At 41.2% G+C, this 27,815-nt stretch overlaps 2 protein-coding genes across 2 annotated transcripts; one reads left to right on the plus strand and one right to left on the minus strand.

Annotated features, from left to right (window-relative positions):
* The first annotated feature begins 377 nt into the window (after positions 1 to 377).
* Positions 378 to 2,383, plus strand: LOC134621130 (2-oxoglutarate receptor 1-like). Its single transcript, XM_063467569.1, has 2 exons — positions 378 to 474; positions 1,385 to 2,383. The coding sequence occupies exon 2, from the start codon at positions 1,394 to 1,396 to the stop codon at positions 2,381 to 2,383; it is 990 nt and encodes a 329-aa protein (XP_063323639.1). The 5' UTR covers positions 378 to 474; positions 1,385 to 1,393.
* Positions 2,384 to 5,930: 3,547 nt separating this feature from the next.
* On the minus strand, positions 5,931 to 27,458 carry LOC134621018 (heparan-sulfate 6-O-sulfotransferase 3-B-like). The gene is made up of 2 exons (XM_063467409.1): positions 26,405 to 27,458; positions 5,931 to 7,438 (listed from the first exon to the last, which is right to left on the minus strand). The coding sequence occupies exons 1-2, from the start codon at positions 26,944 to 26,946 to the stop codon at positions 6,670 to 6,672; spliced, it is 1,311 nt and encodes a 436-aa protein (XP_063323479.1). The 5' UTR covers positions 26,947 to 27,458; the 3' UTR covers positions 5,931 to 6,669.
* Between the last annotated feature and the right edge of the window lie 357 nt (positions 27,459 to 27,815).

Consider the following 27,815-nt stretch of genomic DNA (forward strand, 5'->3'; position numbering starts at 1 on the left):
TGTTCATTTCCTGCTTCTAAACCTTCTTGTTCCTTTAATCAGAAACCGTGTGCTAAATTTAGCTCGGTAGTGCCATGCTGAGGTATTCACATGCTCGTTTCAAGAAATAATAAAGACCTCATTAGAAAGTCTTGAGTTCATTCTTGTAAACGAACACTGGACTGTTTCCTGTGTTGCTAGATCCCCGACATTCCTCTCCCTCACCTCACCACCTGAAACCTAAGCTACATAGACAAATTGACCCTTGAGCTTTATCAGCTTAAGCGTGATACCAGGAAGTATGCACTTCACATAGCTGAAGCTGAAGCACACAACACAGGACTTCAAGTAAAAAGTATTCTGGACTTTCCCACTTGTGGTGTGTAACAGTGAAAGGAAAGAATAAAAGAGGGTGTGACTGTGGGATGGAAGTGAAAATAGAGACGAGATGCTAAAGGACTGAAGTGCATACTGGTGAGGATACTGGCAGTAGAAGTGAGTAAAAACCTTTTATATAATCGAATGTTACCTTTATGCTGAGATGTAACACTGAAATAATCATTTACAGTTTGTAGTTTTTTCAAATGTAATCATTTTAATGAGTGCAAGTTCCTGCCTCATGAAAACCAAGTGTTTATGATGTGTAAGTGACACCTCACACATCCCCTGACATCCATGATGAGAACAGATCGTACTGACAGTATTACAGGATGCCATAGGCACTGTCATATACTGAGAGGCTTTCAGAAATCAGACTGTTGACAAAGAATGATTTTGCTTGCTTCTTTCCCACCAAGTTTCCTTGATTGTTTGTTTCTTTGCTTGTCCTGCTCTCGCCTTCCTTCCACGAGCAGTAATTGCTGCTTGCTGTGATCTGACAGCTGGGGGGAAATGAAATGATTTGCGTGTTGCCTGTTGTATTGCTCAGAAAACATATATGTCATGAATACAGTACACAAGAATAGAGGTGTTGTTAAAGAAAAGGCATTTGTTCAGCACATCTGTGCCAATTATATTTAATATATTAATATTTCTGTTTGTTTTTATGTTAAAGGCCTGCACTATTCATGTTGTGTTCATTCCCATGTTTCTCATGGTGTGATTTCCAAATTTTAGTGATCAGAAATAGCAGCTATACCAAAAACATCACTAACATTAAATGTGAATATTTGCCATGTAGGAAGTCTGTTTGAAAACTCTAACCAGCCCTTCTTGTAATATTAATAATTTTGAATAATTAAAAATGAATTAATTTATAGGACTGCTAATTTTGCTACATTGTGTCTCCCCAATTCCTTTTAAATGACTTCAGTTACATTTTCATAAATGCAGGGGACATGCTATTTCGGGGGGGATTTTTTTAGTTTTCAGTGTGGTTATTAAAATCATTTCTCATTCTCAATAGGACTGAACTATGGCCATCAACCATTCCAACAATTCCAACTGTACCGATTTGGATGAACTGATGAAACGCTACTACCTGCCTGTGGCTTATAGTCTCATCTTTATTGTGGGCTTGGTTGGAAATGTAACATCTATCAGCATTTACTTGACAAAGCTGCGTCCCTGGAAGAGCAGCAGCATCATCTTGGTCAACCTGGCGGTGACCGATCTCCTCTACGTCCTCAGCCTGCCGTTCCTGATCGACTACTACAGCAGATGGGATAAGTGGCCTCTCTGTGAATTCATGTGCCGTGTCGTGCGCGTTGGGTTTCATTTGAACCTTTATGGGAGCATCCTCTTTCTAACATGTCTGGCAGTTTTTCGTTATGTCGTGGTGATTAAACCACTGAGTGCAGCACAGGTACAGCAGAAGCGCTGGGGTATAATTGCCTGCTCAGCTGTTTGGATCATCTCTGCCGCTGAAATAACACCCATGTTGAGCATGATATCAGTGAATGATAACCAGAAGTGCATAGACTTTGCAAGTACCGAACCCGTCGCTACTGTGCGGTTGTACGGCTGGCTACTTACTGCGTTTGGATTTCTACTTCCCCTTGTAGTGGTGTTTATGTGTTACACTGGGATAGTAAAACAGCTGGCAAACGGACCACACACAACAAGTCTCTGTCGGATGCGAGCACGGCGTGTGACTGTACTGATCCTGGTGGTGTTTGTTGTATGTTTTATGCCATATCACGTCCTGCGTGTGTTGCGGATAGAATCAAGATATCATAACACGACTTGTCCGGCAGAGAACATCGTGCATGCAGCGTATATCATCTCCAGGCCTCTGGCTGGATTTAACACTTTTTTCAACCTGGTGCTCTACACTCTTTCAGGTGATACATTTAGGAGGGCCTTTCTCAACGCTTTCCACTGGGAACGCTGCCTGACCAAAAGAAGGTCACTGGTCCACCTGGCCGTCATCAGCGAGGCAAGCAGGGACAAGTCTGCTACATGACTGACAACACCTAACTTTCTTTCTTCAGTAGCTCTGTGACTCGTACTGTAGGCATGCTGTAACAATATGCACTCATTGTGTCGTCTTTACCGTAGGTTCGTCTTGGGAAAGTGTGCAGCAACCCAGAAGTGAAAATAATAAGGACTCAATGTATTAATGACTCAATAGTTAAGACCTTTGTCTACAGTTTTTCTTTCTCTGACTGGAAGTCCCCTGAGCATATTTACCTGACTTACAATGGATTCCTTTGTTTGAAGCCCCAAAAATATTTACTGTGTAGCTATGGACCTTGGAAGAGAGTTTGTATTTCTAAACTCTTTTGTTTGTGATTCAAATTTCCTAACAGAATGCCTGAGCCTCTGACACGCTAATTTTATTCAGATTCTTTCAGCTAACAAGACAACCCCCTATGAGCAATCAGGTTGAAAAATAAAGCCACAAGATACTATGAGGGCAGCTTCTAGGACAGAACATTGAGATACTAGGAGACTTGCTCACATTGTTTTCCATTAGTGTCTATTTTTAGATTTCATAAGGCAAGCACTGCCTGCCTTGCTCTCCCCAACGAGATGCCACAGTGGTGCCTGAATATAGAGAACTGCTAGATCTCACCTTAAAGTTTCAGAGTATATCAAAAATTGATGGGCAACATGATAGATAGATATGTGCACCTTTTACAGGCATTATTGCTGTTACAGCTATTTTATACATTTTAAAACATCTACTATAACAACACGCTAAAATTCAAAAAGGAGTTGTAGCTAGCTGAGTCATTTTAGCCTGGCATTGTCTGGTTAAATAATATTAAAATATTATGCTGTCAAACGTATCATATTGCATTAAGCATATTTTATTTTATTGAGTTACACTTATACTGGAATGCTGAATCTGATTTTTTCCCCATAAGCACCAAAGGCTTTGGCTCATTTGACTAAATTTGCTAAAGGAACGAACCTATTTAAAGTTGGATGGATTACCATTTTGTTAAACCTGTGATTCACAACATGCTACTTTGTTATTTAAAGCACATTAAAAGACAGCAATCTTTATATCCAAATCTGGTGAAAGTAACAGGAAATATAAATTTCATGTACAGTGCTTGATGTGGCTGTTGAAGGTCTCAGTATGAATAGTGTGAGCAATAATGCTTTTTGACAAGATAAGCAACATTTAAATAAAAACAATAACCAAAATAAATACACGTATTCAATGTGTGAACGTTTTCTAACAGGAGTCATCAAATATAATTTAGAATCAGCAAATTGTCACTTGTTTTAAGTCACCTCCACCATCTACCTCTAGCACTTTTTTCTTTGAGGTTTCTCTTTGCATCACATTGGAAATGGTCAGAAATGTTTTAATTGCTGGCCCTAAAAACACTGCATTAGTCATCCTGCTTTGTTGCATTTCCCCAACAGTGCTATAAAACGATTATGTAGCCCTACAACACCTCCTCCAGTCATGATCTGTGAAAGACTCTGGGATATGTGAGCACTTAGCAGAGTTCTCTGTGCAGATGCGTTCACCTTTCCCATGAGCTAACAAGACAGGCTGTGCAATTTTCTCATTTCTCAAGCCTAGATTCTCTAAGAGCAAGAGCCAAGGACTTGGGACCTTCAAAGAGGCCGATATTACTAAGTCAAACCAAAGCACAAAATTTGTGAGAGAACACAAACAATCACCCAGAAGTCCTGGAACAAACTCATACAGTCAACCCAAAGACATCCTCCACAGAAGCTTTTACATCATTTGTCTATTGCTGCTTCTTCCTGGATACAGCGTGTTGTTCTGCTGTTGTTCCCTTTCCTGATTTATATCTGAGATTACATTTACAAAGAAAGCCTAAAATTCGTGATATTATTTGTTGTAAATGTTAAGGAAGCCATCAGTCCTCTGGTTTTGTACGGGGGAAAAAAATCCTGCATCACTAACATGTTTTTTGTTTTGTTTTGCTCTCATACAAGCTGTGCAAGTAGAATTGAGGCTACAGCTGGGAATAAAGAGGCTATTTTTGTCTATGGCATTTCCTTTTCTGCCTCCTGACTGATCTTCTCCTCATCCTCATTTGCCTTCTCATAGACAAAACACCTGCATGGAGCAGTATCCCACATAGCAGACAGGTCTGGCCCGGATCTACGATCAAGCCGGCACTGCTGGCTGACTTCTGGCACGATAAGACGTATGTCATCCAGATATGGACCAGGCCTGGCATAGATGGCACTGTCTGTCATGGCATGCCATGTCTGGCTTGATTGTGGTTTGGGTTATGTGGCCCAGGCTCATAGAAAACAGGTCTTCCCTGGAACCGGCATCAAGCTGGCACCTCTGACTGACTGATGTCATGGCGGGGTGTAAGTCAACCAGATGTGGGCCAGGTCTGGCAATGATGGCACTATTTATGTTCCTATTTTCCTATTTTAGTTAGAAAACCCAAATGCCATGTTGCAATACTGTACTGCTATGGTAGCCAACGTTTCAAATGCAGGTTTGACAGGTTTGTGAGTGTACACTTTATCCAAAACCTAGTAACGGTTTACTCATCTTTGCCAGTGGGTGGCTGTAGCTCAGGAGGTAGAGCAGATCACCGACTGATCGGAGGGTTAGTGGTTAGACCCCTGGCTCCTCCAGTCTGCGTGTCAAGAGTGTAAATGTAGTTAGGAAGCACTCAGTTTAGAGAAAGTGTGTGATTGGGTGAATGTGGAGCACTTTGAGTAATACAGGAGAGTAGTAAAGCATTATCTAAGAATCAGTCCATTCACTGTCTGAACAGAGTTTCGTCATGTTACTTTTGCACTATTATGTTCTGGCACATGTTGTTATTACATGGCTTGATTACGGTACACATTAGGCTGACATCTGGGGCCAGAGCTGAAACTGTTCTGGGCCAGCACAGGGCCAGCAGTGTGTCTGCAACTGACCCGTGGCTGCACACAACTTACACATGGCCCACATACCACAAAGAATGACGGCCCTTTGGTGGCCCAGATCTGGTTTGCCAGAGGTAATCCACACATGGGCCAGCACAGGACCACCAGTGTGTCTGCAAATGGCCTTGTGCTGGCCTATGTGTGGGCCACATCTGGCAAAGCCAGATCTGGCAAAGCCAGATCTGGGCCACCAAAGGGCCGTCATTCTTTGCGGTATGTGGCCATGTGTAAGCAAATTGTGTGGCCCAGATCTGGGCCATACCAATTTTGCTATGTGGGCTACTGCAGTGTAAATGGAACTTCAGCAGAGCAACATGTTTGCCAAATTAGGGAGGAAAATGTGTTCAGCAAGCTGCTGGGTTTTTGTTACTTTGTGCTGTGCCGGAGTCATGGTCAATTGAACTTTAAATGATCAATCTGGAAGCAAAGAGCCCCATAATCAATGGCCTAATGGTGGAAATACCAATGTTCTGTCTCTGTGATGTAAGAGTTCTGAAATTGGCTCTGACAGCCTGTCTGTCAGGCCTACAGCTCTCCTCCTCTCCTTGAGAAAAAGCTTCATCAGCGTGCGTCACTGTATCTGTGCGTGCATGGTGGTGGAAGAAGTCGGCACACTGAGGGAAGATTTCAGATTTTTATGGTGAGAACATGCTGTGAAAAAAAGGAGCAAGGCAAGAACACTTGCATGTACACATGCATAACAGAGAGTCCATCAGGTACAAATTAACATCACTGGCTGCTGCATATTTTTATTGAACACATTTCCTGCGAGAAATTGCTTCGACTGTTTCTCTTATATTGCAGCTTAATCAGTCGGAAAGAAGAAAACACACTGCAGACTATTGCCAGGTTTGTGCTTTGATATTCCTATGAAGCCAAACACCACAGATTAACTACAAGATTTCACTGTTCAACACAGCGCAAGATCACACACATGACACTGAGGATCCTTCACCACAAGGCAGTCACCAGTTTGAAATTTACTAAAATGGGCCTCCTTAATGAATACTTGTTTTTCACTTAGTTCTTCTAACGATGGTTTAAGAAACATTTTTGCTGCTTTGAGAACACTCAGAGCACTTGCTAATAAATAAATAAATCAATTTCACAACTGCAGTGCCAAAAATAGCCATAAGAAAAAAATGTAAATACAAAATGTCGCCATGAGAAATACATCCATCATAAATATTAAGACACCATTCGGCAGTCTGACAAAGCGCTATGAGGCTGGGAGGGCAGGAGGTTTTGGCAGATTCACAGCAGAGGCGAGACGGAGGGAGACAGAGGGAGGGGAGTAAAGCACAATGAATCAACCAGCCGTCAGTCACCGATGAAGTGTTTGCAGTTCCCGTGTTCTCCTCACCACCGCACGACCTGGCTGCCATAGTCCTCTGTGGTGGCTACCTCCTCTAGCACCTTCACCTCCAGCTCCTCCTCTTCCACCTCCTCTGCTCCTCCTCCTCCTATTCCCAGTCTCCAGAGTTCAGCCAAATAGGTCCTGTGCAGCCGCTGTCTCTGCTGCCTCTCCTGCCGTCTCCTGAGCCGCTCCTCCTGGTGCTGCCTCTGGCGGTTATACTGGTAGCGCCGCAGGAACAGCTCCTTGGCATACTCGTAAAGCTCCATGTCGAGGGCGTTGAGCCCTTCGATGCGCCAACGCACCTTCTCGCTGATTCCCACGCTAGCAGCTCGCGTGCTGTTGATCTGCGTGAAGGGCCGGATGAAACGCAGGCCAAACGTCCGTTCAAACAGATACTGCGTCTTGCGCTGAAACTCCGTCAGGCCAAAGAAGGCCATGTTGCGTAGGTTGGACTTGGCGCTTGCGAGCAGCACGCGGCCTCTCTCCAGCTCGCTCATGGACGACATGTTGTAGCATCCCACCAGGCTCAGGTCTGCCAGCATGCGGACCTGCCGGTTGTTAGCAAGGTTCGAAGGGCAGTTCATGAAGTCAGGAAGGGGCACCCCTGTCCAGTCTTCACCGCTGTAACAGGCAGGAAGCTCGTCCTGAGTGGGAGGGCGGCCGTCACACATGTGGAGGGCAGTTTTCCAGGTAGCCCCACGCTGCACGTGCTTCCACTCACTGAGGTAGCGTGACACAGGGTCACGTAACATAGTGATGTAGTAGAAATTCCTGCAGGGACAGATTAAGAGACACGTTAGACGAGGTGCTTGGCATGCACATCGCACTAGCTTAAAAATGAATTCCAAGGTGAAGACCCAACAATATTGGACATATGACAGGAGGAGGTACCCAACAGCATTCAGAACCAGGCTCCTTTTTTCCAAGAGGTAGATAAAAAATCTGAACCCACACTCATTTCTGTATATACATAAAGTTCACTAAGTGAACGTGGAGCAAACATGTTTAAAAAGGTCCAGCTTTTACTTTGAAGGTCTCAAAGGTCTCCATTTCCAGTCGGCATCGAGTGTTAGCAAACGAGTTGGTGTCTTTCACGCAAACTACAGGCAAAAATGACCGTGTATGTGTGGGCGTAGCCTAACTGGCACAAAAAAAGAAGAGTAAAAGTAAGCCAATATTTACATTAGCATAGCTGAAAAATAATAAAGAAGGTTTACAAGCTAAAGAAGTCATAAACGTGACCTCCCCTAATACCACAAATCAGGCTTTTTGTTTGTTGTTTTAATGCCATGCTAAACTAACCACCTGCTGCCTATAACTCAATATTTGCATATTGACAAGGCAAAAATTCATATTTCAGCTGATCCGCTCACAGTTTATGATGTTTTTTTCAACCACTACATAGATATATTTTTTTATCATTCTCTTTTAAAACCTCAAACTTCAACTGAGTTACAACAGCACGTGGTATTGAGTACAGGCAGTACTCAGAGAAAGATACTAAGGTTGAAGAAACGTGTCAGCGAGTCACATTTTCAGCACAGCGAAGGAGGATGAAACTATACATCAAATTTCTCATATCCTGCCACAGTTAAAAAGAAATATGAGCGGAAAAAAGATACCACAGCGTTGGAAGTATATGGAGTGCACTGAAAGTCTGATTAGGGTTTAAATGAAAAACATCACTGAGTATGTCTGAGGGTGTTAGAGAATAATGACATTGAAAGAAACACAAACCAAGCACGCATAGCATTTAATATCCTGCAAATGTGGAATTATTTTTGTTTTTGTCACACCAATTTGCTCCTTCCTGCCTCTAGTAATGAGTTTTTTCATCTCCAGCACCTTTCCTGTCTCTGATCTGCCTCTAACAGCGTTTCAAAAATTGCTGTAACCTAGCTGCACGGAAGCCTTTCAGCGAACAAACACAGCTTTCTGCTCTTATCTATTGATTTCAGTGATGACCAGCATAACAACAAGGTGACTGAGGGAGTCATCGGCAGGAGAAATTCAGCCATTTTCAAAAAGTTTTTTATTCCTTCTTCTAAACGAAAACAGCATAGATAAAGGAGAAATTGAAAACGTTCGTCTTGTGTGCACAGATCACCATGACCTTACCATGTCATGCAGAAGCCTGACATAAGGCCTAAATAAAATAAAAAGCGGAACATTTTCTTTCTTTCATTCCGCACAGCTGAATTTTACTTTCTGGGAGGTTTCAGTCAAATACACAACTCAGCTCCAAGGACACTTACCAGCAATGCTGCACTGGAAAATTCTCTTTTAAACCTATTTGCAGGAATGGTTTCAGCACATAACGCAAAAGGAAATTTCCTCATCTACTGGTCTTATGACTTGTTGATGTGCCTTTCTTGAACCAACTGTTACCCTGCAGGTGTAATAATCCCTTATGGTTTGTGTGTTTCTTTCTATAGTGTAGTATATGAGTGTGCATGTGTGCGACTGCGTGATTAGCTGAAGGTGGGTTTAGTATGCTGGTGCTAATAAAAGCAGTGCCGGAACACACACATTTCACATGGTGCTTTAATTTGAGTTACAGTTTTTATCAGTCAGGCTTGAAATGCTTCACAGTTATTGTGAAGCCTCTTTATAAAACAAAACACTGAAAATTGCCCTGAGTGACAGCCGACAACTTCTGAGATCTAAAAATCACAGATGGCTAACACAGAGGAAGAGACGATTCATACCTAAGGCCAATTAATTAGAATTAATAAACTCTTAATAATAAAAAATTAATAATAAACTCTTTTAATAAATAAAAGAGTTGCGTCTTTGGACTCTGGGGGGAAGCTAGAGTACGTGGAGAGAGCCCCGTGCAGACATGAAACTAGTGTACAGACACGAAACCATTGCAGTACTGAGTGTATACTGCAATGGTAAAAATTATCCTAACGAACTCGGATTTTTGCTGCCATCTAGGAAGGGTAGCAAAGTGTAATCATTTATGTGGCTGTTCTATCATTAGCAGCTCAAATTTCTTTTATTTATGTTGTTATTTTACACAGCCCTTAATATCTTCTGTGCTTTCTATACTGTTCAAGCCCTCACGCGCTAAGCTTCTCTGCTTAATTTTGCCTTTGTTTCACGTTTTTCAAGACATTATACATTTCATTCCTGTTTTACTGAGCTTTTGTAAATTTCTCTTTCATATTTTTTTTAATTTTTAGTCATTGTCCTTCAAGAAAAATACTTTTGATTACATTTTTACAAAGGACAAAATGAAAATCAAAAAAGGACACCTATCATGAAAGGAGAGCTGACTGCAGTGATGTTATGAAAGGAATTAATAAAAAGGAGATGGATATCATCTCATTTTGCTAGTGAAAGAAAAGCAGAAGTGTTTGACTGTAGCATTAAATACTTCTTTGGGTGATGCAACACAACATTAAAACCAGATGCCAAATATCGTTTAGGTTCCTCGAATGCTGTGAAAACAGTTTTGAATCGTCGAGGTATGGACAAAGGGCCTCTGGATTCAATTCAATTCAATTTTATTTATACAGCGCCAAATGACAACAACAGTTGCCTCAAGGTGCTTTATATTGTAAGGTAGACCCTACAGTAATACATACAGAGAAAAACCCAACAATCATATGACCCCTTATGAGCAAGCACTTTGGTGACAGTGGGAAGGAAAAACTCCCTTTAAACAGGAAGAAACCTCCGGCAGAACCAGGCTCCGACTACAAGATGGAGACATCTTGTAGTTTATCTCGCCAGAAAGGTGGTAGTGAATTCTTTTGATTGGAATAATCTGACGTCTGAATCTCTTGCCAATGTAACATCCACATGAGTCCCAGGACGTGGTACTAGCAGAACGCTGGACTGTTGGATCTAATGTATACCGGATGTAAAAAGAGCATCTGTACAGCTGTAATAGCTTAAACTTCAATGCTAAACTGAATAAAATGTGATTAATTGAGAGAGCATTTGTGCTACAGAGTAAAGACTGCACAGCCAAACAGCCATAAAAGGTCAGCAATTTAGCAATTATTGCCAGACAGCAATATCAATCAGTTGTGATATATACTTAAGTGAGTGGTGTAATGATATCACAGCAGAACACCCGCAGACAGACACACCATCCAGAGATAATAGCCATGCACAGTGCAAGCTAAGTGAATTACTCTGCCATCTTTACCGAGTTGAACAGACAGCAGTAGATGGATGGGCACACAAGAGCGCCTCACAAAAACAGCCTTTGTTGTACTTCCTGGAAAACAGCTCAGCCTTTTCCTCCTCCTGCGCCTATCATCTATCTGTACAGCTAACCACAAGACAGCCAGATCAATAAATGTCCATGCAAAGCAGCCTTTGTGTGTCTGTGCTTTCATCATGACCTATTGACAAAGAGCAGTAAATGTCAAAGCTCTCTGCTTACTCGTGTCAGGGACAGAGGCGGGGGTCACGCGAAGAAGGTCAAGAATGATTCCTCACTGGGTGTGTAGTTGGAGTCTTCTCATGCAGCAAACAGAAACTCTCACTTTGATCGAGCATTTTATGGCGTTTATGAAAGCAGAAAATAACCATGACCTCAACCATAGGAAGTGTTCTTTTGAATCTGAAGTGGCTAAAGTGCTTTCAGTAGAAACATTTCACTCTAAAACGGAAGGTCTTGTTAAAGAGGATTTGTTGAAAGCTGAAGTAAAGTAAATTTGTTTTGGCTACTTGGGAATATTAACTCATTTGTTAGAATAAATGTTTCCCTGCATTCATGAGCTAACGTTTTCTGTCCACTAGTTGTGACAGGGCAGAGAGCGAACAGGACAGAGGACCAACATAATTAGCTGAAAAGGGTTAAAACAACGGCAGAGATTCGGAGGCCTGCAGAGTGAAGGGATCATTTTCTTTTCACATAAAAGAAAATGTGAAATGAATTAAGGAGTAGCCCCTCCGCGAATCACTACCTGAGGGGTTTGTGTCTCCCAGGAATCCCAGGGGCTGTGTTGTCTGGGGGCTTTTGCCCCCTGGTAGGGTCTCCCATGGCAAATTGGTCGTAGGTGAGGGACCAGACAGAGAGCGATTCAGAAGACCCCTATCAGAAGACCATCAAGGGAACAGTTCATCCTGCCAGGGATAGGGTTACTGGGGTCCTGCCCTGGAGCCAGGCACGGGGAGGGTGCCCAAGGGCGAGCGTCTGTTGCGAGCGTCCATGGGGCCCGGCCAGGCACAGCCCGAAAAAGGGACATGGGCCCCCCACCTGCAGGAGGCACCATAGGGGTCGGGTGCATTGTGAGCTCCTGGTGGGCTGATCCCTGGCTACCAAGACTGGCAATTCACACAGTCATTTAAGGATAGTATTAATTTGGTCATTTTACCATTGTGATACCATATACTATTGCTTCCTCCTCCCCACTTTTGCCAAAGTGCTTGCTCATAGGGGGTCGTATGATTGTTGGGTTTTTCTCTGCATGTATTATTGTGGGTCTACCTTACAATATAAAGCACCTTGAGGTGACTGTTGTTGTGATTTGGCGCTGTATAAATAAAACTGTATTGAATTGAACTATAAACCCTTTTTTATGGTGTTTAATAAAGCTTCTTTATAAATGCAATGACTGTCCTAGTGGCTATTTGATTGATACCTGAGATTACAGGCTCTATGTTTGTAGATACCCCCTAACATTTAGTATTAGGTGCACCAATTACTTAACATTAACATTAGTTAAACTTGACATAGTCTTGCCAATGATTATTTTTTCCAAGTAATTGACATTCTATAATCTGCAATACAGAGCTGAGAAACTCTAGCTTTCCAACCTTTTCCTGTGATGCTCATTGCTTTTGCATGTTAGTTCTATCCAGCATGATCTCTTCTTTATCATCCATTTATATCAGATATCGTCTGCCTTCAGTCCTGGTTAATTCCACATGTGTCAAATCTTTCAGGCCTGAACATTTTCAGTGTTTTCAGGTTCTCGATCAATCGAGCCAAAGCCTGATGCTCATTCAAACCTCAGAGAAGTTTGAACAAAGCTACCTGAAGCTACGGTCAAATAATAGCTCAGTCATTGCCAACACACAACAGTGGGTGTGAGATCATGCATGTTGGTCCTGAAGGCAAAATTAAATCGGCTTGTCGTATTTTGCTGGCGATCAATCTGACACCTTGTCAATGTCCTCGTCGCTGCCTGTCACCTTTCCCCACACAGCAAACCTGCAAACACTATTGATCGCCCTCTCTCCATCTCTCTTCCTGATTGTCTCTCTCTTACTCTCTAAATCATCATCAAAAAGCTACAGAGGAAACTCACAGCAAAAGATCGATATGTGCCTTGTTAATTCACTCACTACCATCAAGGACGCCATCAGACTCATGATAAAAGCCTTGATGGAAGCTTTTTATGCCACAGAAAAACCAGCCCATAGAGAAGCTGTGTGGATCGACAGCAATCTTGTTTATTTTCTCTTTTAAAACCTGAAAATGGGTTATGTTGTATTTGAGACCCTCGTATTTGCTACGGCTCAACTTCGTACTGTTCCAATACACGCTGTGAATGAAGTATCGCTTTCTGAGGTATTTCTATCAGCCAAGATGGGAGAAGAAGTGACTCTTAAAACAAGCACAGGGCAGGACAATTTCGCTCCTGAAGCCCGGGGGTTGATAACTTACGCAGTTGGAGCAGATCAATTTTAAAGGTGTTTCTTTGCCCCCAAGGGATCTAACATGGCCTCAGCCACCGCCATCCTTAGTCATACGCTCCTGCTGTCTTCCACATTTCAGTTTGATCTTTCCAGAAGTCATTTTTAAATGCTAAAATTGACTGATTTGCCAACAATATTATGATTTGAGTAAATAGAGAAGAAACAACTAGTTATTAGTGTTTATAGTAACTTGTGGTTACTAGTCAGTAAGTAATTTCAGTAAGTAAGTTCATTATTGCATTATCTACTTCCTTTCTTTTCATGCTACAAGTTGGAAATAAACTCCTCTTTGTGCATTTACTTTTTCTATTTGGATGACATAGCAGGAGTATGAATCGGTGCGCATTATTTCCATCCACCACCCTGTCCCTGACGTATGGTATCAGTTACTACCTATCACAGATTGCTATGATAGCACAATCCAGCTACATAGAAGATCACCCAGCTGTCTATCCAAGTTTAGGATTTATTAATACAAATAAATTAATGTAAATTTGTATTTGTAGTTCAGTCAGAATAACATCAAATAGAGGTTGTGGAAAATATTTTTCTTTCATTAATTCATCAAATAATGAAAATCTTGTCAAAACAAACCTAAACAACCCCAATGAAGAAGATAATCTGAGTGTTAAACTGTATAAATAAATTCCCCAGTCCCACCCATGGAAAAAAATCCTTAGATTTTTTTTATGAGGCCAGAATAAGCCTGTATATAAATGTCTACAGCAGCTAATGCTGCATTTAGCTGTCATTCTTTCTCAAATTGGCTCTTGGTGAATGGAAGGCTACAGAAGAGCAGAAGGAAAAAGTTAGAAGAGTTTGAAAAACCCCACTACAGACAGCGGATATCTGCAAATCCAGGAACAAGTAAGTGAGGCTGGCAATTAGACAACTAGAAGAGGAATGTCAGAGGGCAGAGGTAAAGGGCACGTTATCAAGATGATTGAGTGAAGCTGCTCAGATGAACTGAGACCACAGAAATCTCATCTCATCAGGCTCTGGACCAAGAGGTCAAGCGGGATCCATTTTCACTCTTCTGTACTAATTTAATCTTTGTGTCCCAATTACAAGCAAAATGATCCCTGTCCCCATCTGCAGCACAGCGGGTTCACCGTCCACCAAGCACAGCACACACAGAACTTTCTCTTTGAGCACTAAATGGTGTCTCAGAAGTGCACTCTCCCCTCCAAAACATTACCCAGTTGTGGAGAGTATCTGCAGGTACCACTGCTTGATAACTGATACAGAACATAGATTTAGAGGGAGAGCTTGAGGAGAGAAGAGATGGGCAAGGAGACCGGTGCTGCACTGTGATCTTCATTGGTCAGAGATATCAAAAGCTATTTTCAGCAATAAAAAAAGCCTCAGGGATGGTGGTGTGGAGACAAGGGGATGGAGAAAGACGAGGTGTCCAGGCAAGCCGGGTATGAAGGTGTGGTTTTGCTAAAAACTGGGTGATAGACTACCTGAAGAGCTGGAGGCCACTTATATTTGAATTGAGTAATCAACAGTTCAATATAAATTTATATTTGCAACAAATAAAAAATTAAAAATGTCTGCCTTTCAGATGTAATTCTCCATAGGGTTCTTTTCTTTTTCCTTTTTTAGACACAACCATGTCAAGAATAGCACCAGGGACATCAGCACACTTACCTGGCATGTGCAGATTTAGTCATTATAGTGTCTTAGCCTCAACCTTACTTTGACATCTTAATCTTTGCAGCTTTGTCAGGTGTCAGCTAGTTCTCTCGGTCCATGAGTAGGGATAAAAGGAAGACTGCACTTGAAAAGGATACTTAAATGAAGTAAAAAGGACTAAATATGAAGTGTAGTCCCTAAACAATTTAGCAGTTTCATGTTGGCTCGTCTGTCTTATACCAAAAGATCTAACCGATTTTAATCCTTTTTAACAAAAACTTCCTGCTTTTGATTTTTTTTCCCTTGTTTGAACAAAATCTAAGCACACACCAAAACACAGCCAGTCCCCACCCATCCCCACCCCCCTCCCCCACAATAAAGTCTGTCTTCGACTGCCCCTAATCCCCCGAAGGAGTATGAAGATTACCAAGATCCTCTGAAATATCTCTTATTTCTCACTAAAATACAGGACACTGCTCACTGCCTTAAAGAGTGCAGTGAAAGCTTTGATTTTTTTCAGAATTTGGACAATTTTACTTTTTTTCCTTCTACTATAACACTATTTCTTTACAGCACTTTTTAGGAGAAGGATTTAAACCAGACATTTACACATAAAAGAAATTTCTATACAAAAGATACTTGTTTGTGTAACTCTCTGTGTCTCTCTTATTATGGTTAGATATTAATCAACAACCAGGCTACTAAACAAGCAGTTGGTGACAGTGGGAAGGAAAAACTCCCTTTTTACAGGAAGAAAGCTCTGGCAGAACCAGGCTCAGGGAGGGAAGATTGGCACTTGTCAAATTTTTTTTCCAGTTGAAAATGGAGAAGCAAGAATTACTTCTCTGAGATAAGATGCTGTCTGAGAAGTGACACCTGTCATTCAGGAGAATACTGCTGCAGTTACCCACACCCTAAGCACTGGTGTAAATGCTACATAGCTGTAGTAACTTTCCTCAAGCAAAGCAACCAATGTTACACGTATACTGGGGCCATAAGGTTGCAGTTTTTCAAGGCAGTTATACATGATTTTCATCAGATGTCAAATGCATCAGTGATCTGTTAAAGACTTAAAACAATAAATTATACATAAATCATAAATAAAGTATAAATAATAAAGCATAATAAGTAATCAGAGTAAATATCAACAGGTCAACAGTTTGGTAAAAAGAAAAAAGAAAATAAAATAAAAAAATATATATTGTAAATGTGACCTGAATCATAAAGCATGTGATTGAGGTCACCTTTACAATGATACTGGCATAACAGGCTAGGGCATAAATCACCCTCTGACAAGTCATTCAAAATGTGATATTTTGAATGCAGACAGACGTCACTAAGAATCTGGTGAGGATATGTTGTGTCATGAGTGTGAAAAGACATACGCTAACACATACCTCGGATTGAGCGCATCAAGCGTCTACACCTCATCATCAAACACTTGGTGTCATATACCTCGTCTGCCGCCACCACAGGCTAGTCAGAGCTGTATAAGGATAGAAAGAATTTGCAAAGGAAAAAAAAACCCTCACTGCTAAACCTGTGGAGATTTTATCCCTTGTCAGCCTACATCACAATATCAGGCTGCAGCATAGGATCTCCCAAACGGCCTGTACGTTTACCCTTTCCTAAAAATAAAACTCTGGTGTCAGGTACTGTACATCTACTTTTCCACCCACAGCAAGTGACGAATTAGAAGTTGTGAAATGTCTCCTATACAGAGGTGTGCAAAAATCTACACTCTACATTTCAGACTGGTATCTTTCTGTTCTTTCAAGGATACAGTGTAACATTTAGGCAGATTATAGTTTCGTATGAAATAATGCCACTTATCTCGTAAGTGCCTAACTTAAAATCTCTTAATTTTTTAAAATTAGTCACACAGAATTACAAAAAAAAGACAACAAAAAAGATAGTAGACATAATAGTCTTAGGGGCATCAAACTTTACACGAATATCAGAAACATACATCAGACGTCTATGGCGTTATTTTTGTGCCACTATTCTGAGCACACGTAAAAAAAGATTTGAGCGCACGTAAAAAAAAATTTGCAGGTGCAAGTGTTGCATTTTGAGGAGAAATTTATTTTGAGCGAAGAAAAGCTAAATTTGAGTGAACAAAATTCATTGCTGCGTGCAAAAAATGTATTTCAGTGTTTGCTATTATCCACACACACACACAATAGCAGCCCCTCTCGCTCAATTTTTGCATTTGCGCTTGCTTCCATTTCATCCAAAACTCAAACGAGGCAGTGGCGGAGGAACACAGAGTGGCGGAGTTTGAAATATTACTCTTTCTGGGTCACAAAATAAACTTTTAAGATATTTTCATGCGAGAATGGTGCTGTGTAAACTTCAAATATCTGCTCGATTTATCAAGACATCACATATTTGCAAAAGTGCTCTAACTTTTTCGGAGATGCCTGTTACCCACTAGCTGACCGGGTGGTCACTTGGGTTAAACATAATATATAAGGCTGAACTGACAGAATAGTGGCACAAAAATAACGCCATAGACGTTTATTGTCTAAAATTAAATCATAGAATTGTCATGCCTGAACTTTCCAGGGTTGGCTTGCCTAGACTACCCACTAATGTTTAAAAAACACTAAATCAACAGTATCCTTTACTTTCATTGTTTGTCTCTTCAGTCGCTTGTCGGGTATGCTGCCTGCCAACTTTGCATTCCTAACAGTTATCTCCCCCATTGTTTTAAATTGTACTATAACAGTAACACAAACTAGCATTGTCACACCAGCCAGTGCTAGCTTTTTTTGGCTTCAGATTAATAACCTTAAGTTAATAAGTTAAGCAGATAACATATACAGGAATATTTCTCATAAATACTAGCCACTATAAGCTACTGTCATACCAGAAGATGTAAATTGTATGTATGAAATTAAACGCAGAAGTAGATTTTACTGACTATGAACTTTATTTAAATTCATCTGGTGTAATTAACGTTGTTGTCTTTAAAAAGTTACAAATTGTCATTTAAAGGCATCCCACACCCACTTGGAGTGTTTTTATGATTTCTGGCTCCTGGAGTTCTCATTTTCTTTTATTTTTGCATTTGTCACACCGATTTTTAACAGCTGTGTTGTTGTCAGCAGCCTGAATTGACCTCATGCGAAAGCATAGACACTGAATTACAGTCAAAGGCAAGGTTGACAGTAAAAAGACAGCATTATGCCCACAGACATTTAAGGTCTCCCCCTTCAGAATGAAAGAAAACCTCAATAATACACACCCCTCTCTGAAATCTCCACATAAGGCTCTCTGACTCATTGCCACTGTGAGGGAAGATTAATGTCAAGAGACGTTTTTCTCCCAATAGACTATTATTTCCATAAATAATAAAGTATTTCAGTATTTTGATCAAATCTTTCTTACTTTTTTTCCTTCTTGGTTACTAAACCATGTCAACTTCCTGTTTCTTGTCTTTCCATATTTTAAAGCCTTTAAAGCCATTATGGCCATCAGTAATAGGGTGCCATTGCCAGATTAATAGCTAAGACCACATTATATGTGTATAGAATCCTAATTAAAACCCTGGCTCATCTGTGTTCTGGCCATTCTTTGTTTAAATCTGAAATAATGAGGTCAGTAGTAAGGTTACACTCTCTGACTGCTCAGTGTGAGGCCAGGAGTCGAGGACGAGCAAGACTGCCCGGCAATTCAAGCAGGGCTGACATGTGGCCTTACAGCAATTTCATACCCCGCTGCGATCTGAATGCTATAGCCCCGTGCTGTGAGCACAGCCCTGAAGGAGGCTTTGGCAGTGGTGTGCCTATCAAAAACTACTTGAAGTGGCCATGTAAGTTTTACGTGTTAAGAGGGAAATTGCGAGACATAAGGATAGCTGGGTATGCTGCTTAGATTAAGTCAGGGGTGGATGGGGGAAAAGAAAAACGGGAAATGGCAATCATAGTTCTCATTATATTCTACTTTTGTGAAAGGAGTGTTTGTGCTGTGTTGTGTGTTATCAAATTCACTGTCACCAGCTTGCTGCTGGTCTTACAAGCAAGAAAAACTGTTTGCATGATGCATCCCTATAGCTGAACACTGAACCTGTGATTTATGCCAACTCACCTAAAAATGAGGAGTTGATTAGTGATCAGTCTCTAATTTTAGTTGATTTTTTTACTCACTCACTGAAAAATCTTTCAATATGTCAACAACCTACAATGAAGCAGCATAAAGAGAATAAAATGATAATTACAGATATGAAACATTTCCACCTATTACAGTGCAGGTATGGTCAAGTTTCTGTAATACCCTGCTGTAGTTTATGTATTTGCTTGTGTTATTAGTTTCCACACTGGCAGTGTGTGTAGGAGAGAGGTGACTTCAAGGTGACTATGAAGTGCTGCTCAAAAGCAGACAGATGGTGCTTCTGTATCCAGAACATACCAGCAGGACCAACAACACACAGCAAATGTGCAAAATATTCCCGAGGTACATTAATAAGAAGAATCCAGGTAGAGAAGATATTTCATCACTGAATTGTGTGACCATGAAAAGAGACCGATTTCAACACAGCCAAGGTGTAGATTGTGAACATGCCCTGAAATATTCTCCACATTCAGGGTACAGCAAAGAATTTTTAGACACACTTCACCTCATTTCAAAATCCCCTGAGACCAAAATATGTTTCATTATGCAGTCAGCTAGAGAAAGCTGGGAAGCTTCAGTGGACATATACATTCTTGCCTAGTAACCAGTCGCTTTGCATGACATGACCTGATAAAATAAAACTGTAGTTAAGTTATCAAATGCATTGGTTTTTACCTTAGGGGCCACATTCATACAGTTGCCACATTCCATTTTCTTTTTTATTAATATGAAAGTTTTCCCACCATAGTCAAAAGCAGCTCTATAATCAAAATGATTAAAAACAATGATTATTAAAGGAACTCACCTGCTGGAGCCACCCTTGTGTTTACACTGGGACAAAATCATAGAAATAATTCACAGGCGGTGGAAAGATTATGCAAACCTTCAGTCTATGAAATGTTGATGGACTGAAAAAGACAATCGACCTTGGTAGCAACTGGAGGAGCCCTCTCAGCAGCTTCACTGATGTCTTATTTATAATGGCAGTCTATAAGGAAACTGCTTTCTGTGTGATTTTTAAGAAAAACATTTTTAACCAGAATAATGCCCAATGGACGAAATGGGAAAATGTGAAACACCATTGGTTCACATAGAGAGAGATGGAAGTCAAATGAGCTTCATCATCCAAGCTGCCTTATCCAAGTTAGCTTATCCATGCCTTATCTTATTCTCTCCATATCCAAGAACCTAAACCAGCAAACTGAAGAAGATCCACCTGGTGTTCACTACATTAATTGGCTAAAAAACCACGGTGTCTCTCAAGTCATCAGGTGGAGATCTTTTAAATCTTCCTCGAATCAGATCCAAGCATGATGAAGGTGTTTTCAGTTACTGTCTTCCTGTACTTTGGAACAAGCTTCCTGTTGACCTGAGATCAATTGCATCTGTGCACACATTCAAAAACAGACTCAAAACCTTTTTTCCCCGCACAGACTTACACCTAACAGCTGTATTTTCTCTTCATGTTTTATTTTTGCCATTCTCACAGTCTTAGGCCATTGTAAACCTACACAGGTTCTTTAGTTTGTATCTTATGTGTTAAGCACATTGAGTTTATATATAATGAAATATGCCATGGAAATATAATTGCCGTTGTCAAGGGTGATACAGCTGGAGGCAAAATGAGGTCCTAAGTCAACTGATGGTCATCCTGGAAGGAAGGACAAGTACCCACAATGCCCTCACCTAAGCCTAGTCCTATAAAGTTCACCCTGTTTGTAAGACCAAGAAGTGTTATATCAAAACAATCTGCAAGAGTGGAAGCTGCCCTCCTGGACACTGAAAGACAAAGGAGCAGATCCGGAGCAGAAACTCTTTTCCACCAGAGATCGCTACAACTACTCACAGATCTTGTGGTGAATCTTGTAGAGGTCCCTGCACACAGAGCTAAAGGAGACTGCAGCGGGCAGCACATAAATGCAAAAGGCTAAAATATACAGACACAGCAGCAGAGGCAGAACAACGCAGCTGGTGTACTCAAGTGCTCCCTATAGAGGTGGGATGCAGCAGATTTGTGTGTGGCCGCGTCAACAACCAGACTCCTGGAGAACATGGGGGTTCAAAGATGGGCTTTTCAACTTACTGTACCATCAAGTCACTGTTACACCCTGCTGAGTGAAGAAGCAGCAGTACCTTTGGAAGAAGAGGAAAAAATTCTTAACTAGGCCACAAGATATCCAACGTGAGGGGTAAAATCAGAGGAGGGCGCGCCCAGGATGCCAAGTATTAATGTAATGCTCTCTTGAAGTTTCGTAGGCTTATTAACGAGAAACTCATGAAGGACAGTGCCCTTCTGATGACCCTGGTGAATTTTTTACCCCTCCCACCTTTACAACACAAGACACGGGTGCTGATTATTCTTAGGGATGTAAACATCAAGTCTTATAAGCTTAACCAGAGCTATTTCCATATGGCTGCCAAGTTGCAAGACTTGCTTCTACAAGGACTTTGCTTAAGTCTAAATTTAATTAAAGCCATTAAATGCTGGAAAATTTAATTCAATGAAATTTAAAGGCACAAAACAGGAAAGAGGCAACAAACTAGATACAAAACCTTATTTGCGAGTCTGTGGGGACTGACTAGCCTGAAGCGGCTGTTAGAAGAATGGCAGTTCCTGGATTTTCTACATTGGCCCTTCCTTTTTCCTTTTAAGCCTTTTTCTAACATCCTTTTAAAGCTTTCATTGACAAACTTTGATAACAGAGCAAGCTGATGCCTTACGACTTTGAATTGCATGTCTTCACTTAATGTGACAACAACTCAAGAAAAGAGTTATGACCACTCAAGCGGCATCGGTATTGAAGAACAAGCTGATGTGGGTTAATCTACATTTGCAATAGCAGGAGTTAAACAATGGAAGCAGGATATGCCCGCTCATCTGGGACGTGATGAGATCAGCTCCAGATAAATGATACTTATGCACGGACCCTCCAACTATACACGGCAGGTGCACAAGCCAAAAAGGTACAAAAGCACAGGCTTAACCTTGATGAAAAAAAATCAAGCTAATAAAGGTCTCTGAAACATATAAAGTTGCAGAAAATGATAAAATATAAACTTTTTACCACATGTTATGTGTTTTTGTCTGTCTCTGTCTGCAAACTACATCACATCCTGCTTAATGTAGCCTTGAGATAAAAGTGGACTTCATCTATTCCCAGGATGTTTGATCACTGACTGTCTGCACTCTCGTCGCTATCTGTGACTTTAATATCAACATGCTTTGACTAAGTTGGATTTTCTTTTGCAGTCAGACTAGGGAAAACGTTTTGAGTGCTTTGCTACTTATGATTATGCCCTAACTTCGGTATAGTATAAAGCAGCGAGGATTACAGATATTTGGGAAAACAGCTCTAACACTGTTTAACCTCTCTTTAGAACACAGGGATCAAGGCTGAAATACAAATAAATCTAGCGAGGCAGGATGATCTTACAGAACGGATCAGAGTAGCATTAAATATCGTATTAAGATGAGTCGTAACACGTCTCTATAAAAACGCAAACACACACATGGACTCAGTTCTATTTCTCCTGCTGCCTTCGCTGTGTGCGTCACAGTCCATCATGAATGGTCTGCATCGCCTGAAGTGACAAGACAAGAGCCTTTCAGTTCTGATAAAGCTGCATGAAACCTGGTGGCAATACAGATGACTCTGCGATTCAGCAGCTTTAATCTAAAACGACAGAAAGCCTTCCCTTAATTGTTCCTTTCCTTCCACGGCGCTCTGCGCTGCGTAATGGTTCCCCAATATTTCTTCCTAAAGGTGGCGGACAGAAAATCAAGCAAGCATTATGCTGCGGGAAATGAAAACTTCGGGTGACAGATTTGTGGCTGTTAAGTGAGTTATGACTCACAACTCTTCCAACAAATTCACGGGTATAAGCTGAGTTGTGACTCATGGTGCATTTGGCTCCGATTTGATACCTTCTTCTAGAACATACACACAGCAAATTGCAGCAGCACACTGAATGCCATTAGACAGCAGACGCTGATTCGATCCTTATTAAGATGCCAGATTTCTAAAAGCCACTCAGGAGCAGCAGTGACCTCTGACCTTGCTGTGGAATGGCAGAATGAGTGGTTCTCTGCATGGATCAATGTCACATTACCAGTGAGCTCGTCCCCCGAGGTACTTTGGTGTCCTATATCAGCGATTGTCTGGTGCATATGAGCCACAGAATAATTGACACCCACAAGTGTTAATTTTACAGTCATTATCTCCATGAGTGGAAGCATGATCTCCCATCTACCACTTCCTGTTTTCTTTTACTCACAACACAATATAAAATGACTATTTTAAATAGAAAGGGCTGCATAAACCAGATTTGTTTCCATCTTTAAACATGAAGTCACCTCGCCAGCCAGCTGAATGTCAACGCTAATGAGTGCTGATTTTTCTCTAGCTATTATATTGAGTTGACAAGTGTTGACTGAAGTGTTGTTGATTCACTCATAGTGCTGATTTGGCTCTGAGGTGACTCCTCAAAACTATTTCAAAGCCTTAAATTAAGTCTGATGGCTGCCACTGAGAGCAGTTAATGGATTTGGAGGATTCTTGAAGGCACTCCTCGTCCTCGTCTAGCCCCTTTAACACTCACAGTAACATATGGAGATTTGCTCTCTCAACCAATTGCAGAGCAAATTGGCTTCAACACGCAGCCGGAACACCTCAGAGGACCGTGCCCTTCTTAAGTGATTTACTACCTTAAGCTTAGCTGTGCTGCTCCTGTAATTACAGCAAATTGAAACAAACCTCCGGATGAGGAAGCGGCTTGTCTGCTCAGCTGTTTACAAGTGTGCTGGAGTGGACATGCAATGCGGTGCTCATGTTGACACTGCAGCTTTATCAGCCCTATACCCTGCATTACATGCCAATAAGGAGAATTGGTGTCATGACCTACAATGTTGATTTGGCACTTCAAGATAAGCAAAGCAGATCTACAGTGGGAGAAAATAATTATTTGATCCCCTTCTGAATTTCTAAGTTTGCAACTTGCAAAAAAATAAAAATAATAATAATAATAATACATTTTTTTTATAGGCGCCTTTAAAGACTCTCAAGGCCACATTACATTAGTATCAATCAATTACAGATCATTACATGTTCAAAAACAAAAAGAAACAGTCAATCAGTTAATCAATACTCCTGATCGCAGCTTGTTGTGTGTATTAAGCACACCTGCCACAGAATCAATTTCTTCCATTCCAACCTCCCCACCAGAGAAAATGGAGCTCTCTGGCATCAAATTGATCTGCCATGTTTGGATTAGATTTAACATATTGATGATTGGTGATTTAACATATCACCTTACCATCTATCTCATTGTGATACCATATACTGTCACTTCCTGTTAAAAGGGAGTTTTTCCTTCCCACTATCGCCAGAGTACTTACTCATAGGGGGTCATGTGATTGTTGGGTTTTTCTTTGTATGTATAATTGTAGGGTCTACTTTACAATATAAAGCACCTTGAAGCAACTGTTGATGTAATATGGCCCTGTATAAATAAAAATTTGAATTGAATTGTTTTTCTGCTAAGGGTGCAGAATGACTTCACCAGATTGATGGACCAGTGGACATGGCCAAGTAAAATCTTTGACAAGAACCTTCCTCCTTCAGCTGAGCTGAAGCTTCAAGCTGCCAAACAGCAGCCAAAAAACTAAAAGTCTTTTTAAAGTTGTCCAAAATCCTTCCTGAAATGTCTGCTAACCTGGTGACCAACTACAAGACACATCTTACCGCTGTCCTTGGCAACAAGGATTTCTTCACCAAGTGCTAAGTCATGTTTTGCTTTGGGATCAAACCCTTATTTTATTGAATGATATGCAATGATAGCAATTTTATGTGTTTTTTTTTCTGCATTTGTGGCTGATATTCTGCCTCTCTCCATAAACATGAAGAGAGTTTATTTCTTTGTAAATGAGCAAACTTACAAATTCAACAAGGAATCTAATAATTATTTGTCCCAATGCATATCTTAGCCTATTAACTATAAAATTACAAACACATTTAAAAACACACAAAAGAATACAGTGATTTGAAAATAACTGTGGACATTGTAAGAGAGTATTACAAACAGAAATCTTTCTCTAATGGAAATCACTGCATGGGCTCTGGAACACATCTGAAAAGCATTTTCTCTCAATGTAATTCACCCCTGACTCGTGCAAAATTCCCTGGGCTAAAACTAATTCAAGATGAACTGAGGCAAAGTGGAAAACTGTCTAGTGGACTAATCAGAATTTGAAATTCTTTTTAAATCTCATGAATACCCCCGGAACTAAAGGACGATTGTCTACGTGCAGTCACTGCACTCAGTTCAAAAGCCAGAATTTGTTTTATTGGGGAGGTGCACCTAACTGGCTGCCATACCATTTCCAAGGAAACCCATTGTCTTGATTATTTAGGTAGAGGGTTAAATATGATGTATTTCCATTTGAGAAGGTTGCACAGATTTCAAGACTGTAGCTCACACGTTCACTCAGTTTGGTATTTAGCAGAGTGTCAAAAAATGTGTAGGAAAAATATGCAAGGTGAATACATAAAGGATCGTCAGGTTTTGACAATAAATTGCTTAAAACATGAACAAACTGTGAAAGGCCCACCTTATTAACACTTGCTTGTTCAGTCACTCACTCATTAGTTTAGCCTGATTAGTCACTTATCCATTTGCCCTTTTGTTTACCTACTTAATGAATGACTGTATTAGAGTACAGTTGACTGATTGGCTTTATAATGCATGCACTCATTCTTTTGTCCTCCTTTACTGACTGATTGAGTGAGTGAGTGTGAAAGAGAGGTTAGAGATGTCTTTAAGTTTCATTTTCAAATTAATTCATTTATTTCATTGATTTATTCATTCTTAAGCTGATAAGAGAGCCAAATGCTTAAAGTGAATAAATGAGTGAATCAATCTGAATAACTGAGGTTGAATAAATTAGAAATCAATCACTCAATCAGTGCCCTGTTGCATACATATGTCGGAGAGACTATGGCTAACTTGAATAGATTAATAAGCAGACTTTATTTCTATTTCATTGTTTGGCTTATTAACACAATGAACAAGTGATTCAAGAGTGATAGTGTGCCTCACTCACTTATGTGTAGCACATACAGTGGGTTGACATACAAGTAAGAGGTAGCTGGTTGAGTGAATTTGTCTGTTTAAGAAGCAGTTAAAACATGAATGAATGAATGAAATAACCATAACCGTGACCATATCAGCTGAGCAAACGGATCCACTGATGAAATAATAAGTTAATCAAATCACGTTCACAAACACGAGATCACACCTGTCCAGCAGGTCAGCCCTCACCTTTTGCTCTTTGGGGTGTTCTTCTTGTCCCTCTTGTTCATCACTACAGGCACGCAGCTCGTGAGCTCGGTCCAGTCTGCATGCAACCCGCAGCTCCAGCCCGTGGAGAATCGCGAGAAGAGCCACGATTCGGCTTTCCCGGGCCGGTGACAGGTGCATTTCCTCTGGCCGGCCAAGCAGTCGCAGGGCTGCTCCAGCTGGATGTTTTTGACCAGGTGCCGCCCAAACGTGGTCCCGCCGGTCTTCTGTATGTGCAGGAACACCATCACATCGTCCCCGCGGATGTTGAAGTCGACGCGCCGGTCCAGGTCCCGTTCCGTGAAGTTGAATCTGGATGTGATTTTGGAGGGGAGATCCTCGTCCGCCTCCGGCTCCGTGTAAACCAGCTCCAGCTCCGCAGAGTAGCGCTGGAAGAGCCCCTTCTCGTCACTTCTGAAGTAGCAGGTGTTGCTGTCCGCCGGGCACACATACTGATAGCCGATCATGAGGAAGAGCACCGCCGCAATGGGGATGAAGATGAGTCTATTGAACTTCTCCTCCATGGTGGAAAACTCCTAAATCACGCCGTCGGCACAAACGGTAGCGTGACGTCCGAGTGGGTCCTTTTCCTCCCCCCGTCTCATCCTGCACTTTGAGCTCAGGGTGATCGCCCGGAGTCTAAGTCCCGACGGCAGGTGAGAACTCTTCCTACAGGGAAGCTTTGACCGGCCTCGTCCTGCACCAGGACAGCTCCACTTCTCAAACTTAAGGCTGTCACTTTGAGTCCAGCTGCTTCCTCAGAGGTTCAAACATATTTCAGCTTAAATGTGTCAAAGTGCTGGCATAACTCTCGTGCAGTAACAGCTCCCAAGCAGAGCGGAACCACGCATCCCCGCTCGCGGAGCGTTCGGGCTTGGCTGTCCTGCCAACTGCTGATCGGTATCTTAGCCAAGAGTAGAGCCAGGAGCAAGAGCCAGACAATTAAGAGGGAAACTTCCGCTCACGACTTTCAAAATACATTGCTTTACCATATTAAACTAACATGAAACAATTGAGGTAAGGTCCAATTAGACTACATTGCTTGACTATATTCAGTTAAAAAATAAAAGAAATATCAAGGCAATATATTTTGCACATTCTTTATTAATGCTTTCTTGTATAATGTTGTTGGTGTTTCTTTCAGCTTGTTTGAACTCTGAATATTGCTTTTCTAAATCAATAAATAAATAAAACTTTTCACTGTATCATTTTGGTTTGAGGGTTATTCACACTGTCCCAGCAACAGTCCATCAAAACTACACTCAAACTACAAATTACTCATTACTCAGTCCAGACAGACTAGCTAACGCATTTTAGACCTTGGGCCTGTTATAAGCTGTTGATCAGCCCAAATCATCCATCCCTATTCTTCAATAACCCAGTTCTCCTTGCC

Source organism: Pelmatolapia mariae, linkage group LG23, assembly GCF_036321145.2.
Source record: "Pelmatolapia mariae isolate MD_Pm_ZW linkage group LG23, Pm_UMD_F_2, whole genome shotgun sequence".
Taxonomy (NCBI): domain Eukaryota; kingdom Metazoa; phylum Chordata; class Actinopteri; order Cichliformes; family Cichlidae; genus Pelmatolapia; species Pelmatolapia mariae.